At 40.9% G+C, this 23,695-nt stretch overlaps 1 protein-coding gene across 9 annotated transcripts in view; it reads right to left on the bottom strand.

Annotated features, from left to right (window-relative positions):
* FHOD3 (formin homology 2 domain containing 3) overlaps positions 1-23,695 on the bottom strand; it is a 466,045-nt gene that overhangs the window by 186,425 nt on the left and 255,925 nt on the right. For all 9 annotated transcript variants that reach the window (XM_036245756.1, XM_036245757.1, XM_036245762.1 and 6 more), the window contains exon 6: positions 10,906-11,000. In XM_036245756.1, coding sequence (XP_036101649.1) covers positions 10,906-11,000 — 95 coding nt within the window. The remainder of the gene's footprint in view (positions 1-10,905; positions 11,001-23,695) is intronic.

Below are 23,695 nucleotides of genomic sequence, written 5' to 3'. Positions count from 1 at the left end.
TGCAGCAGGAATCAGAGTCAAGCCTTGCAGGAGGGGAGGACAGGAGCAAAGAGCCAGCTGAGAAGGGTCGTGCTTCTCAATGCATTCAGCACATTTGGGGGGGGGATGGGGCTGAGCCTTCCTTTCTGTTGCAGCTTTCAATTTGCACTCTCTATTCCTACTCAGCTTAACACAGAGGTGTGAGTCCTCCCAGGGACAGAAGTGCCTTTAACCCAGGCATGTACCATTTCTCAGGCCTCCATCGGGAGCCTGAGCCCCCAGACTGCATAAGCAACCCGGGGCTCCAACGTCGCCTCCCTGCCAGGGAGGCTGGGACAGAGGGGAGCAGGATGGTGTTGACATGGTGCTTTGCTGGTTTTTTTCTTTTCTTCATTTTCTGGGTCAACCCACAGGAGGGTGTGGAGTCAGCCTGTACAGAACCCATGTGTCTAGGTTTTAGATAAAATGTAACCACCAGATGTATGGAAAATGAATAAAAGGTAATTTTCCTCAATAATTTTGCACTTGAAAGCAAACTGGAGCTCCCTGCATGTTTTATTGCACTTAGAGAAACCCAAGAACTATACTTAGCAGGTCAAACATGCTGCTTATTAAGTAGAAATAAAAGTATTCCCCCAAATCTCCAAATTCCAACTCCTCTTCTAAAAATTCAACAACCATGAAAAAGAAAACAATTTCCAAACCTCAGGATTTAAATTACAAAGGGGGAGTTAGAAAAAACATGCTTCATTCTATTTGTTTTATTTTCCACTAAAAAAGCATAAATACATGTTATAGAAGTGGATGCTGGTTATTAAAGCTGAATTCAAAATCGGTGAGATAACTCGATCTCCAAAGCTTTGCCACTGTTTACAAGCTTACCAGAAAGAACTAAGAATATCTGCGTGTTTTAACAACAACAGAAGCATTCAAGTGACTGAAGATACTAGAACTTCTCAAATGAACACTTTAGTCCCACGACATACACTTAATCTCAGATCAGGCCCTAAGTCTTTGTCACTGGTTATCCAACACTCCAACAGACACCCCAGACTCTGTAGCTCTGTAGCTCTGCCCCTTCAGAGATACTGTCAGCAAAATGAGGTGGGTCTTATCAGAAATAAAGTACAGGGCCTGGCCAGTGTGGCTCAGTGGTTGAGCATCGACCCATGCACCAAGAGGTCACTGGTTTGATTCCCGGTCAGGGCACATGCCCAGGTTGTGGGCCTGATCCCCAGTGGAGGGCATGCAGGAGGTAGCCCATCGATGTTCTCTCTCATTGATGTTTCTACCTCTCTCTCCCTCCTTCCTCTCTCTCTCTAAAATCAATACTGAAAAAAAATTTAAAAAAAAAAAATACAGGCCCAAATATGCTACCTGAGTCCAGATTTCTCAGCCTTGACGTTCAGGTGTCCCTGAAGGAGAAGTGTAGACACCAGGGTTGGCATATCTGCCAGGACAGGAAGACACCTGAACCAAATTCATGTGCTGTGGCCTCAGGGCCTGATGGTGGACTTGCTTATGAGCCGATGGCATTTGCAGAAAGAGAGCCAGCTTTGGGATCAATGCAGCAAGCCAAGTGCAAGGCTAGGGACACCTTAACTTTCTACTAGTTAGTGGTTCGGAAATCTTGCAGAATGTTAAATACATCAGGCTATTCAAAAATAATTAGAACAAATGTCAAAATAACAAATAGCGCTACAAATGAACCTTTTCTTCTACTGAGATAAAATTCTGGGACTTAGCTGGAGGTTTCTTAAAGAATAATGGTTAAAAGTGGACAAGACCATAAAATACCTACTTTGCTAACTTGCCCTTAGAATATTCTTTGCAATTATGAAGAGTTGGGTAACATAAACAGCTTCCACAGGTAACATAGAGCTATTCTGTCATTGTTCACTAAGGATACCAAAACCTCTGTGCCGAAATAATACCTTAAGGAACACCTTGAAAGAGGGAAAACCAACAAGGTTGGGTACTTTTCCAGTTAGTGACATCTTCATTTTCAGATGCAGAATTTTATGTTCTAGGAGGCTATGTATCTTGTCACACCGTTAATTGCAGGAGGAAGTCAAAGAAAAAACATGGACCAACCTGCGTCTTACTGGTCGACTATGGGAACCCTGTCCTCCCCTCTTGTGTAAAAAACATAAGCCTTAGGGAAATGTGACAAATATTATTTCCCAAGCAATAATCAAGGTTAAAGAACTTTCTTAAGTAAGTCCCAGCCATGGAAACATGCCAATGGACAACAACTGGGCCTCAGGTATGGTGACTATGCTGTTAGGAAAGCTTTGGAAGCCAGCTCACATCTCCTTACAGCAGATGGAGGAGGCTGGGCAGGTGAGCGCCAGCAGGTGGAGAGGCATGGGGATGGCAGTCAGTAGCCTGGCAAAGGCAACCCGGAGCCGGCAGGGCCGTTTCTGGGCTGGCTCCCAGAAGCCTCTGCTTCTTCTGCTCCTACTGTCCATTCACTCCTAAAACATCTCTTCCTGAGGAACGGCACACGGGCTACTTCGGGATTTTTATATCACCTCAAATGTTCTTCTGTATTAGAACACCCATCACCTTATTCATTTTTCAGCTGCTAGAATATAGCTGCTAGTCCTCAGCCACCTGCCCTAAAAGGGCAGAAGGGTCAAAGTTTCACCCCCTGCTCCTGTTTCTGACGTTTTGGGGATCTGTTTATGGAACATGGTAAACTGCCCTTCTGGTTTTTCAAGGAGCCTTTTGAGAATTGTGGAACCACCAATCAGCTCTCTGAGTGGATTCGAGAAACTGAGGCTGGAGACCCATTCTAGACCATGGGGTCCCTCAGTATACCAGTCTCTATAAAATCTAGCCCGAACCTCTAGTCTCTTTCTGTGACACCTTCCTGAAACAATGACTAGTAAAACTCCCCCACCCCTTGCCTTTCTTTTCCCCACTGAGATTATCCTCACATGGAGAGCACCCAAGAGATCAAATAAGTGAGAATTCGTGTTCTGGGTGTAATATCCAAATAGCCAGCAGAATAGCAATCAATAGTCATAAAGGGGAAGCTGGCTCTTTGTAGCCACATGTCTCTAACACAAATGGTACATGATTATGCCATTTAAACTTGTAGAATTTTTTAAATGTTACCTAATGAAACATTGATACACATGGGAAAAATCAAACACAACCTCCTTCACTAAATATGTTTTCGTGAATTGAGAAACAATGCAGCTCTTTAAATATCACACAGAGTGAGAAACAATTTGATCATTTAAGAATATGACAAAAGTCAAATGAATTATAGTACATTCATAGGACTGAATATAATGTAGATATTAATATTGTTTTAAAAATATTGTAATAAAACATAAAAATGCTTAAAATATATTTATAGTTAACTATGTAAGAAAATTTTAAAAATCAGAAGGAAATGTACAAAGTTAAAAAATCTTTATAGCTGTGTAACACTTCAGGTGATTTTTACTTTATGTTGTAGTTCTAAGGTTTTATATAAGAGAGTACATTACTCTCATAATCATAAAAAGAGCAATAAAAATTTTAAAAGGTTATTTTTTAATATCGAATTTCATATTACACCAATAAACTTTACCTGCTCTTTTTCACAAGTGTTATCATTAACTACATCATGAAAATTACTTTTAATCCAACTTTCTATGAACAATATACATATTGACTCAAGTAATTTTTGGAAAAATTAAACTAAAAAAATGCAATAGAATTCATTGGTTGAGTAGATCTCATGGTACTGAATATATTTAAAGTGTTTCTAAATCTACAAAATTAAACCTCTGGCTTCTACTTAGAAAGCCGCAAATGGTGCCACTCCAAACCTAACACTAAGAAAAGCCAAATAATCATTAAAATCATAACATTTCTTGAGTCATTAGAAAGCTGGTGTTTCAGGGCAACCAAGTAGCCTGAGCTCTAAGGAGGGACAGCTTCCTCCCACCAGGAAAAATGGGACACCAGCAAGGGCCCACCTGAGGCCGGGCAGGGAAGGAAGGTGGAGCCTCATACGAAGCAGAAAAGGCTAGGCATGGACCACCATAGGATAGGGGACCCCTGGGAACTACAGATATGAAGAGATTCGGCATTCATTCACCGGTGCTCTCCAATGACCTCAACGCCACCCATGAAGGTGATTGAGGGGAGAGCTGGGGACCTAAGAATATCTCCCCATAGTGTAGGTCTGGGTGTGCAGTCAAATAACCAGAACAACAGCAACAACCCCGCAGCCGGAAGGGGCAGCCATACTACCTGGAAAGGTGGGGAACCATGCACAGGGCCTTCTCCTCTATGAGACAAGAGCTATAAGCCACAGGAAAAGCAAAACCTCCTGTTGTCCCCTGCAGCACAGGTGGTGAAGGAGAGAGGAAAAGACTAAAACTCCTAGGGCAGGTCCAGGGAACCATTCTGAGCCCAGACCTTTCAATGTCTCTTACTACTGAGGGAAGTACAGGATCACTGTGATTGTCCCATCCAAGACCTGCTAAAGACTAATGGGAGACAAAAAAGGACAGAGAAAGCCAGCCACCATCCCCAGGCTAGCAAGCACCAAGCAACAGTAGCTTATCACTAAGGGAGGAGCAGGAGCATGGAGAGAGACCCTCTCTGATGCTCGGACACAGAGGGCAGGCCTAAAGCTGAGAATAAAGAAGGAACGTTGACAAAAACCTTCTAGCAACCAGTGCTCACCCTAAGCACAAGAACATGGTTGAAGAAACTTGGAAACTGGTGGTGCACTGAAGATAACTACTGTAGCAACAAACCCAAACCCAGCCCCGTTCCTAGGCAGACTGAAAACCTCTCCCCTCTAATAGCCCGGGACTAGAGCTTTGCCCATTTGCAGGCACTGATACTACTGACCTCGGTCTATACTGCCCTCTACATGAGTCCAAGCTTTCAACCAGAAAAATTACGAGATGTACAAAAAAGCAAGAAAGCCCCAAATTCCCACCCCTGCTGTCAAGAAGCAAAGCAGTCAACAGAACCAGACTCAGATGTGACTCTTTGTTGGAACTATATAATTGAATAACTAATATGTTAAAGACTCTATTGGAAAGGTGGACAGTGTGCATGAACAGATGAGAAATTCCAGCAGAAGGAAACTGTAAGAAAGAGTCCATGGAAATGCCAGAAGTAAAAGGCATGATAAAAGCAATGAAGGCTGTGTTTCATAAGCTCATCAGAAAGACAACCGGCTAAGCAAAGAATCAGTTAACTTAATGATAAATTGATGTAAATCGCTCTCCAAACACACATACACACACACACACACGCACACACACAGACGAAAAAGGAGTCAATAAAAGTTTTACCCATGCAAAACTTTTTTATGTCAGTATTTTTTATGTCAGTCACTGAAAACATTTTAAAGCCTAAAACTTGCCTTTCCTGGACAGAAGGCAGACGTAAAATCTTAACAAGCATTCTAGTGAAGGTAAAATGATTCTAACGAAGGCACACAACCTCTGTTCCCCAATGTGAAGACTCAAAGGTGCAGAGATGAAAAGCCTTGGGAAATAATGTGACTTAAATGATAGTATAACTGACAGCCCATCACAGTGAGAGCAGGAGTCCAGATAATCATGCTGATCGAGACAGAAACTGTACTTCATTTTTCGCACTTAGACACATCAATGAAAAGAATCCTGCATAACATTATTAAGAATTACTGAATGTAATACTTGATGCTCTGAGAATTTACAATGCAGGCACCTCAAACAATGCAAAGCTACAATTAGTAAATCTTAAGACAACAGGGAGAGAACAGAAGAGTTGTCAGAAGTCTATAAACAGTTCACTACCCCCAATTTTCAGAAAAGGATTAAAGACAAAGTCCCAAAATCATATTCTACACTTCACTAAATGCACTATTGATTCTTGCAGTAAGCTCCAGAGGGTTTGGGGAGGAATGTCTCCTGAGCACGTAAAAACGAGAAGAAAACACTGGGACCATCAGTTTCCAGGTGAGCAGGTCCTGGCAAACTGAGTGCATCTTCTTTTTTCTTCTCACTCCCCTTTATTTATTATTTTTTAAAAATTTATCTGTATTGTTGAAAGTATTACAGATATCCCCTGTTTTCCCCCCATTGACCCCGTCGCCCCCACTCCTGCCTTCACCACACTATTGTCTGTGTGCGTTGGTTATGCATATATGCATATAAGTTCTTTGGCTAATCTCTCCCACTTACCTCTGAGATTCGCCAGTTAAGAAGTTGGTGGACCTGTTGCTGGCTCACAACACTGGGCATTTATGTGTAGGTACAATGTTCAGTGTTCCACATATTCTTCACTATCATTATTCCATTTTGCAGATTTTTATCTCCATTTTAAAGATGAAAACATAATCCAGCTGAGCTGGTGTGGCTCACTGGTTGGGCATCAACCCATGCACCAAGAGGTTGCCAGTTCGATTCCCGGTCAAGGCACATGCCCAGGTTGTGGGCCCGATCCCCAGCGCGGGGCATGCAGGAGGTGAACAATCGGTGTCCTCTCTTATTGATGTTTCTCTCTCTCTCTCTCCCTCTTCCTTCCTCTCTAAAATCAGTAAAGAAAAAATATTTTTAAAAAAAGAAAACATAATCCACCCAAATGATTACACAGGTGTGTTTGACCCTAAAGCTCCGCCCTTTACCACGAGAGGCAGCACGACTTGACTTCAGGAGGCCTTGTCAACCAATGAAGAAACGAGGCTGGATGGTCACAGAGTCAGGTGTCTTCTCACTAACTGCACCGAAATGGTCCTGACATGCCGACACTGATCATGTCACCCTCCAGGTGACTTCTGCATCCCTTGCCTCTGTCGACATTTTGGTCAGTTGCACAGAAGTTCTGCTTATTAAGTTTGTGTTAAATCAAATCAAGATCAACAGATTAATATGATGAATGGCCAAAACAAAATTCGTAATTATCTTGAGGTTGTCGGTCCTGAAACCAAAGGGGAAGCCCTGCCTGTAGGTGTCAAACCACCACAGAGACGCAGACTGGAAGAAAGCGCAGACACGGATGTGTGAAAAACACCTGGGGGTTTCAGTGGCCTATCAGTTTGATTCGAGCCAGACCCAGAGCTGCTATGAAAAGCCTAATGAGTCAGAGGTGGGATTCGTGGAAGAAAGATGTTGTATCCCAGCAGGCTGCCATATTACTGGTCTTTGTACAGAATGTGTGTGTGATGAGGAATTGCAAATTACGTCCCCCAAGGACTACCTGTGGAAACCATTGCATATAGCTTGGACAGGATGACAAATTTAAAAACTCAGCTTCCGTGGAGAAGCGAGTGTGTTGCTTCAGAAAGCAGTGCACAGCGTTTGGTTAATGACGGAGAGGTAGATGCAGGTCCCGATAAGGAAGGCTTTCCACCGATTCCCGTGTCCAACAATGGCTGTTGGAAGTATCGGAAATGTGGCAGGTGAATGTTGACAACATTTTAAACAAGACGTTGCCAGCTCTTCAAGAGGAGGATTTTGTGATTTATATATTGTAACTCAAAAAGCACCTGAGTACCTCACACAGCAGTGACACGCCAAAGACTCTGAGATCAAAGGGCTCGCCAGCCAGCACGCACTGGAGCACCCGGCACCTTGGAGACAGCTGCTTAGCTCTCCTCGGGGACACTGCCTTCGTCTCAAAACCAGTGCGTCAAAGCTTTCCTGCCAAAGAACCCCAATTTCCACTTCTCTCCTCCTACCAGAACCAATGCTGCCTAGATTCAAAACTGCAGCCCCCATCTTTGATTCCTACTTTTATTTTTTTCATATTCAGAAACCCAGTCCTAGAAAGCTATTCCTCAGAAATGTCTCCATATTTCCACTGCTCTGTTTCTTCCACAACTCTTGACCAGGCCTCGTCACCTTGTCACTTGGATACTGCACTAGCCCCTTAGCTTCCCACCCCTGTCAACTTCTCCCCCTCCTCCACTCCATTCGACACACCATGTGTTACTTATCATCTTCATCATCTCAGTGTCCCGTGTGTGTGTGTGTGTGTGGAGAGAGAGAGAATGGCTCTCTCATGTGTGTAAGAGAGGATGTGTGTGAAAGGGGGCTGTGGCCAGGGCTCCCCTTAGCTCAGGTTAGTAGCTGTGCTGGGGGAGAGTAGGGGAGCATGACCAACCTCACACAAGTACAAAGGATATCTAGAGATCCATGATCAGCAACCTAGGGCACAGCTGGAAGAATTAGATTCAATGAAGCTGACAGCGAACTAGAGAGCACAGAGCGAGCCAAGGTGGATCGTACCACAGATGGGTCAGATTCCATGACCACATCACAAGGCATCCTTGGGCAGCCCACAAGGAGTTGGGGCCCCTGGGGCCTCCCCGTGGGCCAGATGGGGATCCATACAGACACAGAGAGACAAATGCACGATTGAAGTGACAAAAGGCTATGCTATGTAAGCTGAATCATCTTACCCCAATTAATTAGACTCCCAGATGTATGAAGAGAAAAAAATCCATACCATGTAAGAAGTCATGGGGTGAGCATCTGCTTCTTACCTCTGACTGTGGAGTTTAAAGATGGACTTCGGTAAATAGAATAAAACACTTTATTGAAAACACTTTTTCTTTCTTTTGAAAAGTAATTATTTGGCTGCAAGTACATCATTTTGTTCTCTGACTATGAGTCTCAAATATCTGCAAATATGCATTGCATAATGACCCTCAGGCAAGCTGCAAAATCACCTCTTGTTGCCTTTCATGGAAGGAAAACAGAACGATTATGAAGACAGAATGACAGGGTTTCCCTGACCCAGGAGTTCAGTATCCACCCTGTGCCTGTTTAAGGTAAAAACCACGGGACCTCCAGGTGAACCTCTTAGGTTCTGAGAAATCTGACTCTTAGTCAAAAGAAAGCCCTAAGGGCCCGGCTTTTCCGACTCCAATTTTATTTAGTTCCTGTTAGTAGGGCTGGCTGTTGATATTTTATCGTGACCATAATAAAGCTATAAATAGTTCTTAATTCAGCCGTAACATGTACCAAAAGTCTATTTTTATTGCAAAATCTACTCCTTCTCCTTGGCTTTCGGGATGGTCCCAGGACCATCCCGAAAGCCAAGGAGGGAGCAGCTCCCAGTGAAGGTGGACGTTAGGGAGGGCTCCCGGCAGAAGGAAGGAAGAGACCTAAACCACCGAAACAGGACATTGATCTCCCCTCAGCCTGGCTGCATCAAAGCAACGGGCCCGCATTCCACTCAGCTTCTAAAGTCACCTACAGCCACTGGTAAATAAAGTGATTTTCATTTTCCATAGAAAACAAAGCCAAATGTAAATGAAGAAGAAAGGGTTTTCAGTCTCCTGAGAAAAACCAGGGCTGTTTCTATTAGAAGGGGGGGGGGGGGGCTCTATCATCAGAAATACTAGGAAAAGGAACACTGAGAAGAAGATGCAAGGGTCAACCTGGGACCCGACGGGTATTGCTACCAGTGCCGCTCATGGAGGGAAGGCCCTCCCACCCACACAGGGCACCATCACCAGGATGCCAGAAGTCCAGAAGGTACAGCTTCAAACTAGACCTGTTCTCGACACAGTCAAATCAGGGTCGAGCACTCCTGGCGCCCAGCAGAGGTCTCATGAAGCAGAAAATGTGAGAGGCAAGACCAAAGGATGGGACTCACCACTGAGAACATGACGCTGGTGCCTGTAACAGACTTGCCAAAGTAGGGTAACAATGAATGAAGGAATGAGTCAGGGCAGACCACATGCCCCACAAGGACCCCCAGAGAACTATGGTCATTCGGTGGCCTGCTTAAGTCAGGTTCAAATTCTCATCCAGGCCCTCTAGACCCTCCTCTTCCTAACCCTGTTGCCTACTACAGTCCCCTTGATCTCCATGAAGCTCCACCCCACCTTACCCCAAAAGCCAACCACACTCCAGCCTTAGTTCATTTGCACCTGCTCGGGACAGGATCCCTTCTTCCTCTTTCTTCCAAATCCCTCCTCCAACTACATCCCTCGCGGGCCCCTGAGAACCCAGAGATGAAGGTACCAGAGCCTCACCAGCTTCCAGGACACCTGAGGTGACAGGATGGATCTGTCTCCTTGGCACCACACTGCCAGTGTGAGGGCCTCACAGCCAAGGCATGGCTGGGCAGACATGTGCCAACCCACGGAGGAAATTAGATCGATTCTCATAACTAAGCATTCTTTCCTCAGCTCCAAAATGGGAATAACATCATTTACCTCATTGTGGTTTCAAGTGGATTAAAGGAGACGATACTTGTAAAGCAACCTACTATGGTGCTTGGTGCCTGGTACGTCTTTAATAAATGTCGGTTACTTTCATAATGAATGGTGGAGTTGAAAAGCAGTCTCACATTCTTTCATCTATATATAGGAGCATGCATATACATCTGTACAGCACGTAAATATGTGCTTACGTAATTGAATATATATGAACATTGACTGTATATGAACAGGTAAGACTGATACTGTATCTATGGAATTATTTTATTTTATTATTTTTAATCCTCACCCAAGGACATGCTTAGAGAAAGGAAATGGGGGACGAAGGGAAGAAAAACATCCATCAGTTGCCTTTTGTACATGCCCCACCCAGGGATCAAACCCGCAACCCAGGCATGACTAGGAATGGAACCGGCAACCTTTCAGTGCACAGGACCATGCTCAACCAACTGAGCTGCTTCAGCCAGGCAATCCTATAAATTTTAAATCAAGCATTAAAAACAAGAGGTCGAAAGCATTTGATTAAACTTCAAAGACGAAAACATAAAATGCATCAGAGTCATAAACTCTTGCCATTTGAGTGTATTTTTAAATCTATAAAATGGAAGTCATAATTTGGACTGTGACAGGGCTGGAACCAAGCTAAAAGGGATTCTTTTCTGCAAAGCCATCTCAGACAAGGTAACAGAAAGAAAGGTATATGATATTAAAACCCAGTAAGATGTTCAATCAGAACCTTCTCTTACCTTTGACCCGATGAGAGTATACAGCCACTGAATAGTTTCATTGTGGTTTATTACTCCGTTCATCCCATCCACATACAACATGATTTGGCCCAAAGCTAGAGAAAGGGAGAGAAAAAGAAGCAAGGAGACATTATGGTTTTGTGCGTAGATATAATTTTCAACGATCATAATGTCAGTTGAGATCTTCATACTTTAAGTACACAGCCTGTCAGGAACCGAATTTGAAGAGAATGCCTGGGCTCTGAAATTAGCAAAATCTCATTTCAGAGAGAAAAGTGTTGACCACAGCAGAAGAAACAAGGGCTATTTCTAGCATCTGAAAGATGCAATTAAGGTACCAAGTCCAGTGATTGCTGCTTCTCTCTGTCTTGATATATAAATGCATGTTGTTTCATTTCTATATCTGTGCAGTCCTAGACAGGCAAAGAATCCACGAGATGGTGTCTGGGTTGTGACCTCCTGATGGGGCCAAGCGGACAGATGAAGTTTCCAAAAGCAACCTGCCTAGTTTCCCCTGGTCCCAGAGGCTCTGAAACCATCCTGAGCTAACGCCATTTAAATCCTTTGGATAAGGGATACATATGTATTTAAATATTATTTGTAATTCCTTTTAAAGATTTTCAGATTTTAAAAATGTCAGAAATCACACAAAAAATATCATTTTTCAGACACAAAGTTCTAAATTCTTCGTTAAGGAAAATACAGTCACCATGTATTGCCATTATTCAAAAGGAAAATCCAAGCCATGTAATTTCCCTTCTCAGAAATACATTAACTCGACTTTTTCAGTTCCCTAATATCAAAATAATTTGGAGCCTAGATAATGAACTGAAGTTACGTACTCTATATAAGTAGACTCCCTGAAATCATGTCTGACCTCCTAAATCTCACTTTACCCATAATTAATTGGCATGGCATTGACATTTTTTTTTATGGTAATAAGAGGACATCACAAACTGGAAAACACAGAGGAGTGAAGTAAAAAGAATTCATAATCCCATAATCTAAGTTAATCATTCATAACATATTAATGTATTTGTCTCACATTCTTTCTTTTGTACATTACACGCACAAGTTTATACATAAGTTGTAGGAAGCAGTCTATATACAATGGTGTTAGTCAAAAGAGTAAAACACAAAATAGTGAGTATACACTAATCCCAGCCTTATAAATATATGTGTGATATTAGAAAACCATTATTATCTTACCCAACAAAAGATCAAATAACACAACCTTATAATCATTCTGGAAAAGAAAAATTATACTTAAATATGTAAAAGCTCAAAATTTTTAAAAATTAACTAAAAGGATCCTTGACACAGTAAACAACATAATTTTTGGAAATGAGATTCATATTCCAGTGAATGAAATACTAGATCTGTTCCTGTTGGAATCATCTGAAGATGACGCCCTAACCCCATGATCATCTCACACTGCGCTAGAGTTTCAGGCAAAGTTAATGACATGAAAAATAACGAGAGGTAGGATGGCTAGAAATGAGAATGTAATAATGTCGTTTTTGCAAGGAATATTACAGACTCAATAAAATATTCATCTACAGAATTTACAAAGAAATCATGATTGCAACCACTTTCTCGTCTGATTGAGAAATGTGTGTGTTACATACAATCATAGTTTAATATAAAAAGATAAAAGGACATAAGACAGCAAATACGATAAAGGTTTAAATGATATATTGTATAAACTCTTCATACAAATTGATAAGAAAATACTAAATTCCAACAGAAAGCAAGCCCGAAGCGTTTCATAAGAGAGAAACAAGCTGATTTACAATAACACACAAAGTTGCTCATTCTCTCTACAATAAAAAAAATACAAATTAAAACAATATTGAGGTAACATTTTCACTTACATTATCAAAGATAATTGTAAAAGAAATTATTAGGTTATTCTTTGCTACTGGGATTAAACAAGTAACTTCATTCCTTGTTGCTGGCAGGGCAAATTGGTACAAATCCTGTAATAAGACTGTTTAGTGCTGTAATTGTTTCTAAAATAGTTACTATATGTTTAGTGCCTACTGTGGGCCACTCTCTAGGGAAACTTCATATGTGTTACTAACACCACAGCTCTACTGTGCAGTGAATATGATTACCCCCACCTGACAGAGGAAAAAACCCAGGCTCTGGAAGTGAGGGAATGTGCCCCAAACCCACCACCACCAAGTTGTGGAGTCCACCTCCAGCCAGGATGAGTTGACTCCCCCACATCTGTCCTCAGAGCAGGAAAGTCCTCTCTAGGCATCCCCCCATCATTATAACGTTGGGAATATATCTTAAGGAAATAACCCTATGTTGATGGGAAGCAAAGGATAATGCAAAGATACTCAATGAAGTGTCACCTATAATATCAAAATATCAACTAAAACCTAAATACCTGTTATGGTTCTAGAACTCAGCATACACAGTCATTTACTAAAGGTGTGTCCTAACCCGTAAAATGTTTACAATAAAATCATTAAAATTTAGAAAATTATGAATAAACATCACATAATTCAATTAGGCACTAAAATCTTCATATACAGAAGAAAAGGAAACCCCACGATATATTGAGCATTATGATTGTGTATATGTTCTTTGGACATATTTTTTCCTGTTTTCCCACTCTCCCATTATGAGCATCTATTACTTCTATAACAGAAAAATGAATCAATATAGAAAAAGGGGCGGAATAAGACTGTGTAAGGTAAAACGTTAGGTGCTTTATTTGGTTTTTAGAATTTCTTACTAGCTGTGCACCCCTCCTACCTTCAGGGACGAGCTCTGAGAATTCAGCACATCGTGCCCCATTTCCCCTCCTCCCCTTTTTTTCCCTCCTCTCTCTTTCAAAACAAGCTGGCAAATCTCCAGGGAGCGGGAATTTGCACCATAGTCCTTTTCCCATTTGAGTTTCACTGTTGAAGAAGGTGGGTACTGGAAATATCGGGGGGAACACTATGTAAAGTACATGATTGCCTAAAGACTAGCAGTACACCTGAAACTAATACAAAATAATATTGCATGTAAACTGTAATAGAAAAAAAGTAAAACATTTTTTAATTTAGAAGAGCAAGTTTGGAGGCAGCTTTTAGCATCTTCTTCTAAACCTGCCCAACAGCACTGGGGGAGACAATACGGACTCTTCAGGCTCTGGAAGGTGCATCCCTTGGACCCTCCCCCAAGGCTGAAAGGCAGGAGGAAGGTCTCCATCCTAACCTCTCAGGCCCTCTGGAATTGCAGAAAGCCCAGGAAGTCAGGACACTGCTACAAAAAAGGAAGGCAACGTGAAATTTAAAAGTCAGTTTGAATTTTTATGTTTTCTCTTCATGAACTGTTTCCCTCTGAGATTCTACCAACTGATCACATTGCAGGAGAAATAATATCTAAAAGCCAATTAAAGTCACTAGACATTTTTTGTCTACTGGTATTCAAGTTTCTGATCACAGTGATTAGTGATATTTGGAAAATCCAAAGCTTGCCCACTACATCTTTTGTTTCTCAGCCCAAGGGCTGAAACACTGCTTTCTGTAAAACCCGCTACAGACACAAGATGGCGCTAAATAGATTCAAGTGGGTTCATACTGGGATTCAACAGGAAAACACCAACCTGAACGTGGGCCTGTAAAACTCATACAGGAAAAAAAAACACAATAGGTAGATGGTCTGGGTCACACAGGAGCCACGAATATTAGTGACTTGCATTTTCAAGTAGAATGAGGAGGATGAGACCGTCAGAACAGAGTGGTGAGTAACAGCCCCATCGACTGCCCAGGGCATTGGTAGTTCTGTGGTTCATGGAATTGACTCCAGGCATCTTTATTAAATTTCCTCATCTCAAAAATGACATAGTAATCCCGAGTACCTATTTTTCAGGGGTGTTGTAGGGATTGAGTCAGAACAATGCGTGACTCAGAGTAACTGCTCAATAAATGTTAGTCATGTGAACTACCTCACTGAAGTCAAACATTAATTATCTGCTGGACAGAAGCACAGGTTGAAAGCATCTCAGACCCCAAGTGGGTCCCCCTGCTTAACCCAAAGTCTCAAAACTTATCTCCTCGGTTTTCTTCTAAAATTCTTATAGTTTTACTTATTATATTTAGATACATAATCCATTTTGAAATAATTTTTGTATAAATTGCAAGGTTTAGATTGAGGCTCTCTTTTTATATAGCGCCCAACTGATCTAACATCATCTGTTGAAGAGACTATTCTTTATTTAATTGCTTTTGTAAATCCATCGGCTGTGCTTGTGTGGATCTATGTCTGGATTCTCTGTGCGGCTCCATTGGTCTGTCTATCCCTTTGCCAATCCCACACTATCTTGATTGCCATGGCTTCACAGTAAGTTTTCAAATCAGGTAGCATGATTCTGAAAATGTCATTCTTCCTTTTCAGAATGGTTTTTGGCTCTTCTTGTCCTTTGTCCTTTTCTATAAAATTTGGAAGCAGCTTGCTTAAATCTATAAAAAAAAGAAAATCTTTCTGGAAGTATTATGGGAAATGCATTAAATCTGTGAATAAACTATCAGAGAACTGACCTACATTGAATCTTTTAACCGTGAACCTATTATGTCTATGAATTTATATCTGATTGTTTGCATCAGTGCTTTGTCATTTTTAACCACAGATTTTGGTTTTGGTGGGGGTTTTTTTTTTGGTCAAATTTATAAGTATTTCACATTTTTTGGAGCTATTGGAAATGATATTTTTAAAACTTTTCAATTCCCAACTGTTTATTAGTACCATATAGAAGTAAAATTCTTTTTGTGTGTTGATTTTGTATCCTGTATCTTTGTTAAAATATTAATTCTAGGGTTTTTTTTGTTTTTGTAGATTTCCTGATATTTTCAACATAGACAATAATACCGTTTATGACAAAGAACATTTTTATTTTTTCTTTCCCAATCTCTATCTACTCTTCATCCCTCCCCTCTTGTCTTGATACATTGGTTAAGACTTTTGGTATAATGTTCAATAGGAATGCTAAAAGTGGACATCCTTACCTCGTTCTCAATATTAGGAGGAATACATTTAGTCTCTCCCCATCAATTATATCAGGTGTAGGTTTCTGTCCATTGCCCTTTATCAAGGTGAGGAAGTTCTCTCCAATTCCTAGATTGCTAGGAGTGTTTTTTTTTTTAATATAATAAATAAATGCTGAATTTTGTCAAAAGCTTTTTATTCTTCAACTGCTATTAATGTGCCTTTTCTTCATACTGTTAATGTGGTGAACTACACAGAGTGAATTTCAAATATTGTGCCAGGCTTGCATTCCCTCTTGGCCACGGCACATCATTTTCATATATTGCTGGACTTACTAATATTTTGCTGAGGATTTTTGCATCTTGGTTCATGAGAGAGACTGGGCGGAAGCATCCTGTCTTTGTCTCATTTCATGTCATGGTAATACTAGCCTTATAAAATGAGTTGGGAAATATTCCTTTATCTTCTGTTTTCTGGAAGATATTGTACAAGATTGGCTTTATTTTGACTCTAAATGTTTGGTAGAATTCACCAGGAAACCACCTGGACCTGGAAATTACTTTTTCAGAAGATTAACTGCAAATAAAATTTATTTAATAGTGATAGTTAATATCAGTTATAGTAATAGGGCTAGTCAGGTTATCTATTTCATTTTGGTGGGGTTTTGGTAGTCCATTTCAACTAAGGTATCAATTTTATGTGCTTACAATTGTTCACAGACTTCTCTTATTATTTAATGTCTGTGGGGTCTATCATAATATCCCCTCTTCATTCCAGATGTTGGCAATTAGTGTCTCTTTTTCTTTGTCATCATCACTTGTTTTCTTCCCCCCAATTTTTTTTTTTTGTTTCACTGATTTTTCCCTATTGCTTTGTGTTTGTTTGTTTGCAATTGTATTACTTTCTATTTTTATCTCTATTATTTCCATCCTTCTACATGTTGGCTTTCTTTTTCTTTTTCTATCCTACTATCTTGAGGTGGGTGTTTATATCATTAGAGTTTTTTCCCCTAATGTAAGCATGTCATGCTATAAGTTCCCCCCATGCATTACTTCAACCACATCCCAGACATTTTGATATTTTTTATTTTCATATATTTCAAAATATTTTCTAATTTCCATTGAGAATTTCTCTTAAACATATGGATTATTTAGAAGTATGTTGTTTAGTTTCCAAGCATTTGAAGATAATTCTGCTATCCTTTTGTTATCGATTTATAGTTTAATTCCATTATGGTCAGAAAACACAATTTCAATTCTTTTCAATTTGGCTATGACCTAGGATATCAGGATATAATCTGTCTTGGTGAATGTTTTGTGCTCACTTGAAAAGAGTGTATTGTATACATTGCTGTAGCGGGGCACAGTGCCCTAAAAACGCCAGTTAGAACTAGCTGTTCACTTCCTCCATAGCCTTTCTGATTTTAGTCTAATCAGTTCTACTGATTACCAAGAGGAAGTATGTTGAAGTCCCCAACTATAACTGAGGGTTTTCTATTTCTCACTCCAGTTCTTTCAGTTTTTACTTTTTTGTATCTTGAAATTCTATAGGTTTTGCATTTCAGAGTAAATTAACCCTTTTATCATTATAATGTCCTTCTTTATCCCCTGCTATTCACTTTATTCTGAAGTCTACTTTCTCATGTTAATATAGCCATATATATTATTTTTTTAAATATGTTTTATCGATTTTTTTTTTTTTTTAGAGAGAAAGGAAGGGAGAGAGAGAAACATCCATGTGGGAAGCATTGATCAGCTGCCTCCTGTGCGTCCCCTACTGGGGATTGAGCCCACAACCCGGGCATGTGCCCTGACTGGGAATTGAACTAGGGCCTTACAGTCCATGGGTTGACGCTCAATCCACTGAGCCACACAAGCCGGGCTATATATATTATTTATCTTTATTGTTGAAAGTATTACAGATGTCCCTCCTTTTCCCCCCAGTGACATCCTCCTCCCCGCTCCCACCACACTATTATCTGTGTCCATTGCTTATGCATATATGCATATAAGTTATTTGGTTTATATCTTCCCACCCCCCTACCCTCTGAGGTTTGTCAGTCTGTTCTCTACTTCCATGTCTCTGGGTCTATTTTGTTTGGCAACTTATTTTGTTCATTATATTCCACAAATAAGGGAGATCATATGATACTTGTCTTAGCCTTCTTTTAATTAGTGTTTACATTATTTATTTCTGTCACCTTTTGCTTTTAAACCCTCTATATATAGCATTAAGTGGGATTCTTGTAGGCAGCATTTAGTGGGATCTGGCTTTGTTTACTCATTCTGATTATGTCTTTAATTATTGGAATTAGGCCAGTTAAATTTTTTAAAATTATTTTTATTAATTTGTTTTTGTTACAGATGTTTCTCTTTTTTCCCCCATTGACACCCTCCCTCCCCCTCCCCACTGCCCCATCCCCAGCTTTGTTGTTTGTGTCCATTGGTTATGCGTATGTGCATGTAAGTTCTGTGGTTTATCCCCACCCCCCTTCTGAGGTTTGTCAGTCCGGACCCTATCTCTATGTCTCTGGGTCAATTTTGTTCATCAGTTTATTTAGTTCATTATATTCCACAAATAAGTGAGATCGTGTGATATTTGTCTTTCTCTGCTTGGCTTGTTTTACTTAGCATAATACTCTCTAGGTGCCTCCATGTCATCTCAAAAGATAAGAGATCTTTCTTTCTTACGGCTGCATAGTATTCCATTGTGTACATGTACCACAGCTTTTTTATTCACTCATCTACTGATGGACACTTGGTTGTTTCCAGATCTTAGCTATTGTAAATAATGCTGCTATGAACATAGGGGTACATATATTCTTTTTGATTGGTGTTTCAGGCTTCTTAGGGTATATTCCTAGAAGTGGGATCACTGGGTCAAATGGCAGTTCAATTTTTAACTTTTTGAGGTAACATCATAGTGTTTTCCATGGTGGCTGCACCAGTCTGCATTCCCACCAGCAGTGTACTAGAGTCCCCTTTCCTCCACACCCTGGCCAATACTTGTTGACCAACTTACACCATACACAAGAATAAACTCAAAATGGACAAAAGACTTAAATGTTACTCATGAATCCATAAAAATTCTAGAAGAAAACGTAGGCAACAAAATTTCAGACATCATATGCAGCAGAGTTTTCACTGATACAACACCTAAGGCAACAGAAACAAAGAAAAAAATGAACACATGGGACTACATCAAACTAAAAAGCTTCTGCACAGCAAAAGAAACAACCATCAAAATGGAAAGGGAGCCCACTATATGGGAGACCATAATTGCCAATGATGCATCAGATAAGGGGTTAATTTTCAAAATATATAGAGTACTCATACAACTCAACAAAAGAAAGACAAAGAACCCAATTAAAAAATGGGCAGAGGACCTAAATAAACACCTCTCCAAACAGGACATACAAATGGCCAAGAAACATATGAAAAAATGCTCAATATCACTAATCATCAGAGAAATGCAAATTAAAACATCAATGAGGTATCACTTCACACCTGTCAGAATGGCCATCATCAACAAATCATCAAACAACAAGTGTTGGCGAGGGTGTGGAGAAAAGGGGACTCTAGGCCAGTTACATTTAATATAATCCTTGGTGCATCTGAATTTAGGTCTATTACTCACTGAGACCATCAGGTGAGTTTTTTACTATGCTTATTATATTATTCATTTCTAAATTTTCCATTTGTTTTTTTTTTCTTTATACCTTCTGTATCTTTCTTTGCTAAGACTGCCTATCTTTCCATTTATGGCAATAGTGTCACCCTGACTTCCTAAAACATTTTTATATTAGTTGCTTTAAAATATTTGACAAATCCAAGATCTGTGCCACTTTGGCAATGGGGTCTGTTGATTCATCTTTTCCCATGGAAGTTGAGATTTTCCTAGTTTACTGTATGCCAAGTAATTCTGGTCTATATCCTGGGCATTTTGAAGATTATAAGACGATGGGTTTCATTTAAATATTACAAAAACAAAGTTGAGATTTTTGTTTAAGCAGGCAGTTAACCTGGTTCAGTTCAAGCCACATGCTATGACCTGCCCTTTGTGGGCTATGGATCCAAGGCCAGTTCAGTTGTCAAAGCCCCTGCTGCGCCATTTGGGTTGGTACAGCGTGTGTATCCAGTGGCTGGTCTGGGAGCTGGGCAGTAATCTACCTTGTTAGTCAGTTCTCAGAATTTTCTGTATGCTCTTTAGGGTCGGATTCATGCATGCACGCTTGTGGTGAGCCCAGGGCTTCACAAAAAACCCTGCCTGTCAGGTTCCTGAGCCCCTCCTCCATTCTCCCCTTGATATTTTTAGGTTCCCTAGGGCTCCCATTCTTACTTCCCCTGTTCTGCCACCATCTGCCTCGGGCTCCGCTTCCATTGTCTCTTCTGGGTTATGGTCACTGCTGATCCTGGCTGGTGTCCCTGCCTTAACTCCTCTTTTTCTAACCCATGATAGATGTGTTTCTACTGAACTTCCAAAGCATTGAAAATGTCAGATGAAGGGGGAGAACTTCTGACTCACTTCTGCCTCAGGGTAAGCCCAGGGCTCCTCACATCCCCAAGCCAAACCCCATTCAGCTGCTTGCCCACACCATCTGGGTTCCTTTGTCTCTGGCACCCTCTGCTACTACCTAAGGGCTTCAATTCTAAGCCTATCAGTTTTCAATTAGTTACATGTTCCTTGTATTTATTTAAGAGAAATCCTTACATATAAAACATATATTCATTCTACAAACCAGAGGCAGACATGCATTTTTTGTTTGTTTGTTTCTTAGCAGCACTATTTACAATAGCTTAGATCTGGAAACAGCCCAAGTGTCCATCAGTAGATGAATGGATAAAAAAGCAGTGGTACATATACACAATGGAATACTATGCAGCTATAAAAGAGAAGGTTCTCTTACCCTTTGGGACAGCATGGAGGGACCTGGAGAGTATTATGCTGAGTGAAATAAGACTTTCAAAGAAAGACAAGTATCATATGATCTCATTTATATGTGGAATCTGATGGAAAAAGAATAAACTGACAAAATAAATCCAGAGTCACGGAAGCAGGGAACAGACTGAGGAATCTCAGGGAACACTGGGGAGGTAGGGTAGGAAGAGATAAACCAAAGAACTCATATGCATATATGCATAACCAATGGACACAGACAACAGTGCAGTGAAGGACTGGGTGGGGGGCAGCGAGCAGGGTGAAGAGAGTCAATGAGGGGGAAAAGAGGAACATCTGTAATATTCTCAACAACAGAGATAACTTAAAAAAAAATTCTTACATGTTGAAGACATACCAGAAAACAATCCCAAATCAGTCATTTGCCTGCTTGTTCACGTCCTTCCCTTGGCCAAAGATGCCAAAAAATGCCATGGAAGAAGCTGAATGGTAATTCCTTCCTGGCAGAGTCATCTGACTTTCTAAACAAAGAGTTCTTAAACACTGCTGCCCAGCGTGGTCTCTTAATAACCCTCATCCATTCTTCCCTCTCACTTGAAGTTACAGGGAACTCACAGGTCACGTAAACGGACCCAGAGACGCAAGAGCTCCGGCACCTTCCTGAGAGTTATCCTGCTCAGGCCCAAGGACTTTTAATGCAACGTGCGTTGTTTTATTTTTTAAAAAGCACCATTATAACTATAGGTATATCACATTTTACCAGAAACCAGCCTTCCTACATACTAGACAAAGCTTTGGTCTATAAGCTAAGCATCCACTTGCACATTTGACCCTGCAGTTCCCATGAAACAAACGTTCCACCCACTGAAGTCTGGGTGTTCAGTCTGCCTTCCTACGGCCCCTTCCCACTGATCTGATTTGATTTTTCATTCTGCAGTGACTTTAATTTTGATATAATTTCAAAATTACAAAAAAGTTACTGGAATAGTATAAAGGCTCTTTTTTTACCCATACACATTTTACTCAGATTCAATAACTGTCTACACTGTGTACCATTTACGTAATCATTCTAGCTCTCCTTTCCTCCACTTATAAAAATATATTTTAAAATAAAAATGGAATATATTTAAGGTGTACAACATGATGATTTGCTATACACATACACCGTGAAACAATTACTGTAGTCAAGCTAATGAACATATCGTCTCCCCATATAGTTACCTCCTCTGTGTGTAATGAGCACCTGAAATCGACTCTCTGCACATTTCAGCAACTCAGTACAGTATTCCTGACTGTGGTCATGACCCGTTAGATCGCCAGACCTCGTCATCAGGCCTTCCCACTCTTGCCTGCTTTTCTTTGCACAAAGGCAGGAGCAAGGACGGTCTATTCTGCAGCCATTTTCATAGATCAGATATTTTCCCACTTGAAACTGTTACTAAAAATAACTCCTATTTATTTCAACCAAAAGTATCGGGAAAATAGACCATTGATATGAAAGACTGAAGAATTGTCTCACTAAAGGCAATTTTCTGCTAAAAACGATCATCTGTGGTCACTAGAGTGGCATTTTTTGTTGTTGTTCTTTTGGGGGGGCGCTGTGACTTGTGCATTGAGAAAGACGGGGTGCCGTGTTGCCGGTGGGATCAGTTCTTTCTAGAGGCCTCTGTAAGCCCCACACTGACCCTGTTTTCTCCAACCAGAGCACAGTGGGGGCTCTGACAGCCACTGTAAATTCTTAAATCAACATTATCTCCAGAGAAGGAAAGACCATTACCACCACTAAAACCTTATCTTCTGCGAAGGGCTAATTCATCTAAAAGATGGGATTCCATCTTATTTTAATCAGACCATTAAAACTTACTCTTAAGTCTGAAATGGTTTTGCTGACCCCCCAATTTCCATTATTCACCAAAGCCAGCAGTAAATATTGGAAAGAGGTTGATAATGCTGACATTCTTGGAACTAAATGGAGACCTTGGAGTCTGCATTATTATTATTCTCTCTCCCACTTAACTGTCTGCCCTAAATAACAAGCCCAGGCCCAGTTCTCCCCAAGGGCAACTGTCAAAGAAATATTCTTTCAGCACTGATTACTGCATGAGAATTAAGGAGAAGAAGCTGCCAATTCCAAGCTGAAGACAAGAATTTGATCAGCGCAAAGAGCTCCAACAAGGTGTCAAAGTTTTGAGTCCCCTGTTGATATTCAGCAGTATTTGCAATGCAAATTCTCAGAAGCATTCTTAGAAAAATTACTAACTTCTAACCTAGGATGACTGTTTCCTAAAAAAGGGTCCCCAAGCCTTGGCCACTTTGGTTCAGCGGTTAGAGCGTTGGCCTGCGGTCTGGAGAGACCCGAGTTCGGTTCCCGCTAGGGGCATGTACCTCCGTCGCGGTTTGTCCCCAGACCTGGTTGGTCATGCGGGTGGTGGCCACTCAATGTGTCCCTTTCACGTCCTCGGGTGAGGATAAAAAAAAAAAGGGTCCCCGAGAACATTTTTTAAATGTCAGGCCTAAGGGCCTCTCCTAACACTTACAAGTTTAATCAGTAACTCCCAGAAGACAGAGAGTGCTCTACCAGGACCCCTAAAACAGTATCATTGGGGTGGTTCTTTTTTTTAAGATTGTTTTTTATTGATTTTTAGAGAGAGAGGAAGGGTGAGGGAAAGAGAGAAACATCGATGTGAGAGTGAACCATGGGTCAGCTCCTGCACACCCCCTACTAGGATCAAACCCACAACCCAGGCATGTGGACTGACCGGGAACCTAACTGGCAACCTTTCGGTGCATAGGACGATGCCCAACCAACTGAGCCACGTGAGCCAGGGCTGGGGTGGGCGGTTCTTTCTGATCAGCCTTCCCACCAGGACATTATGCAGCCAAGCTCTCTGCATCCTCTTCTCCCATC

The sequence above is a fragment of the Molossus molossus genome, unplaced genomic scaffold, assembly GCF_014108415.1.
Source record: "Molossus molossus isolate mMolMol1 unplaced genomic scaffold, mMolMol1.p scaffold_m16_p_6, whole genome shotgun sequence".
NCBI classification, from domain to species: Eukaryota; Metazoa; Chordata; class Mammalia; order Chiroptera; family Molossidae; genus Molossus; species Molossus molossus.
The sequence above is the reverse complement of the archived record's forward strand: the minus strand, read 5'-3'. Positions and strand labels throughout refer to the sequence as shown.